At 38.0% G+C, this 12,623-nt stretch overlaps 1 protein-coding gene across 1 annotated transcript in view; it reads right to left on the minus strand.

The window, feature by feature from the left end:
• IFT88 (intraflagellar transport 88) overlaps positions 1-12,623 on the minus strand; it is a 40,854-nt gene that overhangs the window by 7,973 nt on the left and 20,258 nt on the right. The window contains exons 18-22 of the mRNA XM_021379640.1: positions 11,280-11,430; positions 9,183-9,298; positions 7,483-7,535; positions 6,004-6,069; positions 4,122-4,228 (exon numbers count right to left, since the gene is read on the minus strand). Of these exons, the coding sequence (XP_021235315.1) occupies positions 4,122-4,228; positions 6,004-6,069; positions 7,483-7,535; positions 9,183-9,298; positions 11,280-11,430 (493 nt within the window). The remainder of the gene's footprint in view (positions 1-4,121; positions 4,229-6,003; positions 6,070-7,482; positions 7,536-9,182; positions 9,299-11,279; positions 11,431-12,623) is intronic.

Consider the following 12,623-nt stretch of genomic DNA (forward strand, 5'->3'; position numbering starts at 1 on the left):
AACAGTGAAACGGGTTTAAAAAGAACAGAACAAAACCCTCATTTACTAATGTATGCTAGAAATAATTATTAAAAACTCAACTTAGCTTATTACTAAAACAGGAGAAGAACATTAAATTAGGTTTATCCTACTGTAACTAATAAACCCTGTGTTTTCAACACATAAAATTGTCCCAAAATCAGCGTTAAACCCAATGTTTATGTAAAAGTGAAATTCAAACAGACTATCTCAATAAATTGTTTTTCTACAGATAAAATTTATACAAGGAACGTGCATAAAAATTGTTCAGATGAACCTCTACAAAGTACAGCTGAAAAAACAGCCAATGTAGCCCTCCTTGCATGAGTTCAAAGTAGCCTCTGCCTATTAACGTCTTACAAATCCCACATGCGTTTTATTATTGTAAAGATTCAAGGGAGGGGGGGGAAGTAGGGCAATGTATGAAAAGAACTATTCACCCCATAGATCTTAAATTTTGAATACCTGGCACAGCACTGTAATTTACAGCAAAACTTAATTTGCTGTTGAGTGTTAAATGTAAGATAAAGGTGAAGGCAAATACTTTAAAAACTACGCTTAAAAACTCGGCTCTCTTGCACAGAGGAAGGTACCATAAACATCTTCCAGCTGTGTTTTTTTAGGGCTGGTTGAAAACTCTGACAGTTTATCAAAGCAATACCTCTGCATCACATGGCAGAAATGGCTTCTCTTGGCTAAACACCAAAGTTCTCATGCAAATATACTGTCAGTTACAAGGTGGCACATCTCAGAAAGGGACTGTTTTATGGACAGGTACAAACAGACGACATTTCAAGCACTTAGCTGTCAATAAAAGTCATCTCTGTATCCTACAGAATTCAGGTTCTGCTTAAAACGTGTGCACGCTACTTAACTGTGTGTTTGGGACAATTACTGTAGCTTCTTCATTTATTTTTCACCAGAAAAGTAACACGGAGTCCGGCAAAGTTGGAATGACACAGACGTGAAAGAACTTTCAAGCTTCTTGCCAAAAGAAAAAAGAAGGGCCTTTAAATCAAAATTCACAGGAGTCAGACAGGAAAGCAGCACGCCTAGCGTGAAACCTGGAATGGTGTTGGAACTATCCAGCCTGGGACCAGAATTCTCATACTTTGTATTTATTTTGGGAAACTTTCAAGTCTAGAATACGTTCTCTCAGTTCTGGACTAAGTATCCTGTTAGCAGTCCAGCGCTTTGGGAAGAATGTTTAGACTATCCAGGCAATGAAGGACTGAGTCCATCAGCAGAAGTTCAGCTTTTGCCTGTCAGAGGGAAGCGGTCCCTATATGATAGCACCGTGGTGGTGTTTACATCCTTGGGCTTTACTTCCCAGATGTTGCAGAACTACTAAAGCTGAAGCATATGACTAATTCCCATACAGTTCCAACTGAATAGCTTACAAGCCATCCACACCAAAAGCAGATACTTAAAATAGGTCCAGTCATTTCCACCCCAAAACCAACTATTTCTCTCTTAAGACTGCAAAAGAAATATAGGATGATGAGTCCAGATGCAGATGCCTGAAGGTAAACACAGCAAGTCCTCCGCAGTGTCTGCCCCAATCATCACCGCTTCACACCACACCCAATCAGTCCCACTTTTTCAGTCCTTAAGCTCACTTAAAGGAAATAAATAGTAATGTATGTACGCACGGGAGCCAAGGAGGTTGTGTGAACTTTTACACTAATGCCTGTGTTTTTTTAAACTGAAACATGAAAAAGAAATGTTAATGCAGTAAAAAAAAAAAAAAAAAAAAAAAAAAAAGAAGACATGAAGGTTAAAGCAAAAATCCAATGCTGCGTGAGACAGGGAGAAAAACTTCTACTGTGAATGAACCTCACAGATGTTCCCAGATTCTTGGCTGGAAATATTTAACAACTTGCCCGCATTTGAGAACCGAGTTTTATTTTGGTATAAACTCCATGTGAATATACTTATTCTGGCAAAACGGTGCCAGAACAGAAAATTTTGATAAATTTCTATGCAGATACGAAGTCAGTGCGCAGACTTTGAAAAGTAGGTATATTACAATGGCATTAATCCTTTTGGCCTTTACTGGGTGCAATCAAAAAACCACGCGTTAGTCAAAAATTGGGAGTAGGAACTGAGTTGTATCTGGTTTTGTTAACTGAAACCAGTGTTCCTATTGGAAACCTACGCGGTGAAATATTAACACTTGATAATTTTAGAGCTCAAAAATATAGTTTATATGTGCACGAATGACAGAAAGAATTTCTTAGGACAAAAATACCTAGTCATTTCCAAAGCCAGATGGCAGACATAAGAATAACCTCCCACCCCCACAGAACAACAAAAAAAATCACCAAAACCAAATTGGGGGATGGAAACCCAGACGTAACACCAATAGCAAAAAGGAACTGCAGTTCTATCGTTTGCAAAACAGCATTGGTGTTGACACTCTGTCTTGGACTACTGGATTCCACTAAGATCTCTATCATTCAGTTACTACTGAGTGAAGTCCCTTAACTCAATGTAGTCAGAATGACAAAAAAAACATTTTAAGCATAATTCACGCACCGCTAAACTCTCAGTTCTTAAATAACTTTGACAATTTAATCTTTTAAATATTTACTGGTAGCTTTTTCCCTACCAGATAGTACAGAAATATGTTCAGGAAGGCTCCAGGTTCTAGCAGGAAATAAGCATGAAGAAATTCAACAAGATATTTTTTTTTCCACATATTGAATTATCAATTTTCTTATGAGAATCTTCACTGTAAAAAACCACTGGAATTCTATGCCAAGCATGAGATCACTTCTACATCTCTTCTGCCTCTCTCTCTCTCTCTCTCTCTCACCAGCTAAGGTAACTGAGTATTTAACTGGTTTCATATCTGAGCTTTCCTGCGTACAGCACTGAGGTACTGGTTGTTATTGCAAAGAACTCTGGATATCACTGATATTGAAGTGAGACTGTCTAGATACTAAGGAAAGCCTGTTTAACTCACTTCAGAGAGGTCTCAACTAATTCAGAGTTTTGTAGAATAGGAATATCTGGTTACCTATTTTGTTTACTGATACCATTACGAGAGAGACATGGATGAATATCAGCCTCACTACATTTGGGGTCTGCCTTCTAGTGTTCATTTTTCAAAATGCATTAAATTTTACATTTACAGAAAATCCAAACCAATATACTTCAAATGGCCCACAAAGCAGGCTTGTAGCATAAACGTGGTATCCTTTGATCAGCGTTTCCCTGTCTGAGTTCTTTTCATTTTTGAAATGCTCCAGTCTACATGTGCATTCTTAGACTCTCTGGAATTGAAGTCAAACTGCAGTAACCAAGGATGTATTTAAAAATTATCTGGCATTGAAAGGGTGCCAGTAAGTCTTACTAGCACAACGTAAATTAGATAAGACTTCATGTACCCTAATGTGACGATGCAGTTTTCAGACAATTCACTGGACACAAAGAGCAAACTTGAGTATACTGCAGCTCCGTAACACAGACAATGCTTTCCAATCAAGAAGCTGATTTTAATTTTAAAAAACTTAGTTTATCACAGGAATAACAAGAAAATTAAGAACGCACATTGCTCTGAATGCAACACAAGTTGTGATTTCACATCTTTCACAGCCTGTAGCTTTTCCATGGAAATTCTTTTGCAGTTTAAGATTTGCCACTAACATAAATGATTTACTTCATACTTATGTAACCTGCTAATGTTGTGGTTCTGTAATAGCAAAAAGGAGTTCTACTACATGGAGAAATTCTTGCATTCCCCTCTCTCTCTATGGCTGCATTATTGCTTGGCTGGTAAATACACTTTACACAGTCTGGCAAAGAAGTAGGAAAGACGACATTCCAGAGAAGCTGAATTATGCGTTTGGCTCCAGCATTCCCAACACATCCACATAACCCATCTTTCACTAACATTTAAAACCACAGAAAATCCAGTGCTCAACAAACATTCAGACAGATTTAATGCTGACCACTAATTTAAAACTAAAAAATCCTAACCACAAGACACGAGCCTCCAAACCTGGAATTTAATACATATTTTATTTTAAAGTCCCATCAATACTATCTTAGCTTTATCTGTGGTATACGGTCTGTACTGCAGAAAGAAATAGACTTACCTGTTCTCTTATCTCCTTTAATTTTTCCACTTTCTTGAGTTTTGTCATATATTCTTGGACTTCTTTCAGTCCCATATCTGTGCTGAGACGAACTAAAAACCGGAGGCCTGATTAAAGAACAAAACATTGTGAGAAAAAGGCTTACAAGCAGCTCAAACTACAAGTGCACCCTTCCCAAACTGGAGATACTGAAAGGTGGTATGGAACACTGCAAACAGCTAGGAATACAAGGCGATTTAGTCCAACGTCACTATGCAAGTTACAATACTGTGGAAAAATTGAACACTTTCTGTGATGCAGTGTCTATACCCATGAACAGTACAAACATCAATTATATACGCTGAAGATGCAAAACATGCTGAAGCCTTTTGGCTCCGAATGCTTGACAAACATTTTGAAAACTGGAAAGTATAAAAACGACACTAACTTATTCCTGAGGAGCCACTATCAATCGCATTTTGTTGAAAACAATTTTACAAATGCCAAGCAAATCAGAATAGTTTGTGGTTTTTTTTTTTTTTTGTTGGTCTAATCTATTTTCTAAGTACTAACTCTATAGAAGAAAAAAACATGAAGATCAAATATAATTCTGCAATGGAAACAAAAGGATCCCTAAAACCTGAAATGCTGATGATCATCGGACATGCTGGACCAATCTCTGAAAACACTGATGCTACTCCAGTGTCTTTGTCAACATCCCTCTGAGGCAGAAATAAACATGACACGAGCCACTTCTCTCTTGACTTCTTTCGTAAATGTATGCTTTTTAATTATTACTATTTTTGTGCTAGGTTAGCTTTCTGCTGCTCTAAGGGAGCTGCACTTGTTCACCGAGTGATCAGGTAAGAATCAGAACCAGCATAAGGAAGAAGGCTGGGAGCATACGGCCAGGAAGGGAAGAGTGAAGAACCATTATTTCAGCAGTAGAAAACTTTTAGATCAGTTAAATTTCTTGTCCAACTGCTGCCTCAATTTTGTAATTTGTTGAAACTACGTTCAGAAAAATAGTAGCATTTCTAAAAGGTTTTCAAATAACTCCAACTGGCTAATAAGAACATGAAATTTTGCCTACAACTTTGAGAAGTCCTAGTACTGAATTTCTCTTGCATAACAGAACTGTATGTTTGCTCTTTAAAATGTACATTTGTTAAAGCAGAATGATACAATTTTATTTTAAAATACAGTAAACACTCTTCCATATAAAATTTGAAAGCACAGGCTTGTTTGTGACAACCTTGTAGTTAGGAATTAGTACAGCAGTGTGAGATGTAGGAGGATGTCGTAGCAACCAGTAACAGCTCTTTCACTTAGACTACAGGTGTAACAGCTTCTGTAAAACGTCATACTCTTCAAAGCTGTTTCCTGTAGCGCAGTTTGAAATTCTCTAAGGATTTTCTAGAGACTACTTGACCAACTCTACTTAGAAACTCTCTACCTCCTTTTGGAAGATGGGCTTTGGTAAAAATTTTACAAGATCATTTCATCATATCTAGAAATTTGCATAGGGAGTTTCAGCTAGTAGGGACTAGAAGTAAAAATACAGGTGTTTTTAATCTCGTGATAAAACAAATAACAATACAACAACAAAAACAAATAATTATAAAATGTAGCAAGTATGCAAGAGATTGAGCTCAGCCAGTCAGCTACAGTTAGTTCATTTTCATATTTCTTCTTCAGCATTACCCTAGTACTTCTTAAATCACATTTTTATGCTGTCACAAACAAAAAATAACCCAATACGGGGGCATGACCATGAATAAAAATGTTAGTTCAGAACAGTATCTGGGTACGGAAACTACTTACGTCACATGGATCACCAACAAATACATTTAAAATAACGAAGTTTTCTTAGATGGCCATATCACTCAATGAAACAACTTACATTCAACATTCTCTGGGAATTTTCGGTGAATGACTTTGTATTTCTCTAGAGCTTTCTGGTAGTTACCTGCAAACAAAACAGAGGTCTCCTACCAACATTTCCAAACATTAAAAAAAAAAAAGAATATCTAATGAGGAATTTATACAGTTTGACATCACTTCACCTTTTCAGTTTTAATACATGATTTAACGTTATAAGACCAAATTTAAGAAAACCAAACTTAATATTCATTAAATACTACACAACAGCAAAAATTGAAAGCATCTGAAAATAGTCCAGATTATTCTGTGAAAAACAATTTCCTGATTTTTGCCCTTTTTCTACCTGCTAGGACCCTGTTGTCCTATGACACATGTACCACATAAGATAGATAACGCATCTAGTACTTATCCAAGGCTGCAAGTAGATGGACTGGTCAAATGGAAATGTGTAACTTCTGAGCTCTGCCTCTCTTTTCTTCAGTCAGAATACTTGTTTATGTGGCTCTCTCTCTTTTGCCCAAAAAGCGGTTTTCACCAACCCAGTAGCAAAGTAATTAGCCTTTAAGTTGGTTCAGCTTGATTAGCATGCAAAGGACTGACAGAGCTTGTGAACCTCCATAATATAACTGACAAAAAAGTTTGTTCAGGTATCATTGTTTTTATTTTCCCAATGTTAGACAGAGAACAATTGAATCTGCTCTATGCTAATGTGATAAGCTGGAAATTTTGCCAGTGACTCATGAACGATGTAAATAGACAGCCAGTTTTAGTTTGCAGGGAAAGCAGTTAATCTGTCTCTTTTTCAGTGGTGCTGAATGTTCTAAATTCACCGCCTTCCCCAGATCCTGTTCCTTTTTCCACTGTTGAATTAAATAACCAATCAGAGTGAGAAAATTACTTATTTGTTAAGGGATCCAGTACTGAAAAGTAATAAAGAAGCAAAAAGAAGAGCAACAAATTGGGACAGCTAAAAAGGCAAGTATCATTTATACTATTATGTGATGAAAGAAACTAGAAAGATTAGGCTCTTTCCATTTTGCTCATTGACATATAACATTCCCAGTAAGAAACTGCACATTAAGATTGGCTGTTGTTTACTTAAATATCTAAAAAATGACACATATTATTGAAAATGAATGGGAATTAAGCAACTTTAAAATCTAATTACTACGTTGTATGTGACAGTAAGAATTACATTAAAAAAAACTTCTAGCAAATAATTTATGCTGTTATATCTTTATTTTAATCACTTAACAGCACAAAGGATGTTTCATGCATAAGTCAGCACAGGCGTACTTCTCAGACTTAAAAGAGAAGTCACACTTTATTGCACACACCTAGAAAATTTATAACAAAATAATACGTAACTGCATTTTTAAACAAAATCTAGGAGCATTTCTCACCGGAGACAGAAAAGATCAAAAGGCAAAAAGAATCAAAACATCAATCAAAACAAAATAAACCTTCAACTAACTACAAAAAATGTTACAGAACTTACCGCTTCTACGATAGCAACTGGCAACCATCAGCTGCCACTTCACTTGTGTAGGTCTGCACATAAAGAAAACAAAGTTGTGCACACTGTAAGTACACAATAAATAGGCAAGATATTCTGCATAGCATTTGTAAAAACCTGCTACTAAACTTCTCTTAATCATTTCACCCTAGTATAGTCTCTTCCCAGGAAGTGGCTAACCCGGTCAGTTCATACACAGTGTATTTGTGTGTCATGTTCTTGCTTTCAGGGCTCTAGGTTGCTAGATGTAATTTTATTTCCCATCAGTAACAATACATATTCAGCAATTTATATCCCAACATTCATATTTATCAATTAGTACATCTAGACTATTTTAATAACAAAAAAACACCCAAATTATCTATGTTGTGTTATTTATTAATAACAGCATAATCCCACAGAGAAATGATTTCTGTACGAAAGACAGACGGTAACTACAGATAACCAGGAAGAATTTCATATGTCAATTATCCAAAACTACTTTACAAGGTCCTGTATTTTGACTAAGCTTCTTCCATATCTTCTAGGGTACATGATGCCTTACAACTGTCAACTACTGAAGTACTGGTTGCTGTTATATTACCTTTGTGATTTCCACAAATCTGTTTGTTGGACCAACTGGTTGCAGAACTGAAGAACATTGCATACTTTAGTATTTACTACACCTATAATTTCACATTTTTATATCCTTCCCTACATGCAATATAATCTCAAGTTTAATTACTTTAAATGAAAAGCTGGATTTACAATAGAACCACGTTAATTGCTTCCTACAGAAACAAGAGTTTGAAAACATTTTTGTGAGGAAAGGAGCCCAACACAGAACACCAAGCACGATGCAAGCAGTCTTTTATCTGAGGATCTGCATGCTGTCGATCGCGCTAAGCAAAACAGGTACAGTAAAAGGCCACTTCCCCGGGTTGTGAGTCAGACTGACAGATAAGACCAGGAATATGGTCTTAATTTATTTAGAATAAGTTAATGTGATACCTCTTATGAGTAATGCATTTGTCTCACAAGCCCACTTTCCTGACTTAGAATACAAAGCACAGCCTACAGACTCACACTCTTAAGTACATCATATTCTGCTGAAGGACAATTTCAGCAAGTAATTTTAACTTAATATATTTCAAATATCTATGTCAAGATCAATTTGATTGGCCAACATACATCCACTATCCATTGCTAATTCTGCATGGCACACACTTCTGCTTACTTATGCACCTTATTTGTAATATCACTCTTCTTAAGGGAGTAGAACTTAGATGAAAAGGGAAAATGCAGCAAGAGCATTTAAATATACATTTATCTAAACCATCAATTCCTCACCACATGATAAACAGAAAGGAAATATTTCACGTAAAGCCATAGAGAAGGAAGTCTTGGTGACTTAGTAGAACTGTTTCCTACTTCATCACTGTGTTTAACAACAGAGGATAGAGAAAAGAGGTTCTAATAGCTAATACCATCTTAGGCCCTTACTTAACATTGAAATAACACAGTAAGAACAAAAACATCCTGTAAACAAACAGAAATTTCAGAAAATTAAATAATGTTCCAAAATGCTTTAATCTGATACTTGCTTACAATACTAAAATTATCCAATTAAGTTATCTCTGAGTATAATTATGGAGGTCTAATCACAAAAATTTTTAAATAGGTATAAAATAAAAATTACTTACAGGATAAGTGCTGCTCTTTCAAAGTACTCAATGGCTTTTTCACAAAACTGGGTGTCAATGCAATAGGCTCCAAGCCATTCAATGACCTCAATGTTTGAAGGGAAATACCGGTACGACTGACAAAATAGAAAAGGTGAAAGAAATACAACTGTAGTGATAAACAACATCTTTATGTTACTTCTGGAATATCTTACTCAAGTGTTTAATTCCCCAGATGCCAAAAATATGTTATATGTGAATGGAAGCAGTGTACTATGCTAAGTAGTCCTGAGCAGAAAAAAAAAAGCTTACTAAGTTTTCTAATTACAGAATGATTTTTAGAAGTTACCTGAGATAAGTCTGTCACATTTTCCATCTAGCCTTACTTGAAGTACTATTTGAAATAGCCTGCAAGAGCTAAGATGTTTACTTAGATCAAGACTATATGTGAACACATTACCTAAAATGTTAAACAATGCTACCTAATACAACTTCACATTCAAAACAGTCCAATAGAAAACTAACCTAAAAGCATTCTTTCCCATGAAATACAACTCCACTAGTACTCAGAATTGCAACACTGGTCATCCTCACTTTATGCGTACATAAAAAAGAACTGTTGGATTGCAAAGAGTCTTCTTGCCTTATTCCCATTTCTGAAACTAAAGGATCTCTAGAAACCACAGCCAGTACCACAGACAGTTTGAAAGAGAGAGGACATCTAATTTTAGGCAACTGTGTATGCATAATAAATAATTATCAAACACAAACACATAGATTTATCTCCATATCCATCACACAGGTATGCCTTCCAACGAATCCTGTCAAGTTAAGCACCTCTGAAATCATGTTTATTGTATTCATTTTTAATCTTGTGTCTCAGATTGAGTTTTAAATTGAAACTGTTGGGACCAATGTAAATATGGATGGATTAAGAACTGGTCGGCTGGTCGCAGCCAAAGGGTTGTGATCAATGGTTCTATGTCAGGATGAAGGCCAGTCACGAGTGGTGTCCCCCAGGGACCAGTCTTGGGACTGGTGCTCTTCAACATCTTCATCAATGACATAGACAATGGAACTGACTGCACCCTCAGCAAGTTTGCAGATGACACCAAGCTGAATAGTGCAGTCAATACACTGGAGAGAAGGGAAGCCATCCAGAGGGATCTGGACAGGCTGGAGAAGTGGGCCCATGTGAACCTAATGAGGTTCAACAAGGCCAAATGCAAGGTGCTGCATTGGGTCCTGGTGGACAAGAAGCTGGACATCAGCCAGCAGTGTGCACTGGCAGCCAGGAAGGCTGTATTAAAAGAGGAGTGGCCAGCAGGGAGAGGGAGGTGATTGTCCCCCTCTACTCAGCTCTTGTGAGGCCCCATCTGGAGAACTGCGTCCAGGCCTAGGGTCCTCAGTACAAAAAAGACACAAAGCTCTTGGAAGAAGTTCAGAGGAGGGCCACCAAAATGATCAGAGGGCTGGAGCAACTCTTCTATGAAGAAAGGTTGAGGGAACTGGGCTTGTTTAGCTTGGAGAAGGTTCTAGGGAGACCTCATTGTTGCCTTCCAATACTTGAAGGGAGGGGAAACGATTGTTTACGAGGTAGATAGCGAAAGAACAAGGGGGAATGGTTTTAAACTGAGATAGGGGAGATTTAGGTTAGATATTAGGAGGAAGTTTTTCACTCAGAGGGTGGTGACGCACTGGAACAGGTTGTCCGAGGAGGTTGTGGATGCCCCATCCCTGGAGGCATTCAAGGCCAGACTGGATGTGGCTCTGGGGAGCCTGGTCTAGTGGTTGGCAACCCTGCACACAGCAGGGGAGTTGAAACTAGATGATCTTTGAGGTCCTTTTCAAGCCAGGCCATTCTATGATTCTATGAAATAACATCCACTTGACAAACAGAAGTTGGAGGTCATACACCAGCTGGAAACAGCGACTGTTTCCTTGGGATCTGACAACAAAAGTTAGATTTTGTCAGCTATCTGTCCTCCCCTGCAAAAGTCATTCTTTCTTCTTTTGGATGACATTTTGAACAGTTTAAATGAATCAACTGTTAACTTGATCCAGAAAACTATGACAATATTTTTTTTTAATTATGATAAAGTAACAGAAAGCAAATACCTCATAGTAATAATGAAAGGCTTGGGATTTATCACCTTCATTGTCATATAATTTCCCCAGCTTTGAAAGTACATGTGGGTCAGTTGGTACTACACTGATCAACTGCATGAGCCACTCTATGGCTTGATTGGGATCTTCCATGATTTCATAGCTGAGTTTTCTTCAATTAAGGAACAGTGAGGATGATTTTTTTTTTATTTACTCAGATTTCCAACTAATTTATATAATATAACCCATATGCTAGACAGATATACTAGTCACTGTAGTGTGGAGATATACTGATAGGGTTTTTTTTGTTTGTTTTAAACACAGACTTTTCATCATTTCTTTATGATGACACCAAGCTGAGTGGCACGGCTGACACAATACCAGGGAAGGGAGGCCATCCACAGGGATCTGGACATGCACAAAAAGTGGGCACACAAGAATCTGATGAGGTTTAACAAGGCCAAGTGCAAGGTGCTGTACTTGGGTCAAGGTAATCCCAGATACGTGTACAGGCTGGGAGAAGAACTCCTTGAGAGCAGCCCTGTGGAGAAGGACTTGGGGGTCCTGATGGATGAAAAGCTGGGCATGAGCCAGCAGTGTGAGCATGCAGCCCAGAAGGACTACAGCATACCGGGCTGCATCAAAAGAGGGGTGGCAGCAGGGAGAGGGAGGGGATTGTCCCCTTCTACTCTGCCCTCATGAGGCCCCATCTGGAGTACTGCACCCAAGCCTGGGGCCCACAGCAGATGAAGGACGTGCAACAGTTGAAGCAGCTTCAGAGGAGGACCTCAAAGATGATCAAAGGGCTGGAGCACCTCTCCTGTGTAGACAAGCTGACGGAGCTGGGCTCTTTCAGCTTGGAAAAGGCTCTGCAGTGACCTCATTGTGGCCTTCCAGTACTTGAAGGGTGCTTACAAGCAGGAGTGGGACTGACTTTTTACACTTTCTGACAGTGACAAGACAAGAGGGAATGACTATCAACTAAAAGAGGGGAGATTTAGGTTAGATATTAGGAAAAAAAATGTTTTACTCAGAGGGTGATGAGATGCTGGAATAGATTGCTCAGAGTCCTTGGATGTCCCATCTCTGGAAGCATTCAAGGCCAGATTGGATGGGGCCCTGGGCAGCCTGATCTAGTGGCTGGCAACCCTGCCCATGGCAGGGGGGGTGGAAATGGATGATCTTTAAGGTCCCCTCCAGCCTAAGCCATATGATTCTATGATATTTTCTTTATCATCAGCAAGTATTTTTTGTTGGAAAAAAAAAAAATAGTTCCGAGGCTTTAGCTTCTCTTTCACCTTGAAAAAAAAAAAAAGGGCTTAGTTGTCTTTTATGTCAGCCAATAATTTGACTTTT

The sequence above is a fragment of the Numida meleagris genome, chromosome 1 (assembly GCF_002078875.1).
Source record: "Numida meleagris isolate 19003 breed g44 Domestic line chromosome 1, NumMel1.0, whole genome shotgun sequence".
Classification (NCBI taxonomy): domain Eukaryota; kingdom Metazoa; phylum Chordata; class Aves; order Galliformes; family Numididae; genus Numida; species Numida meleagris.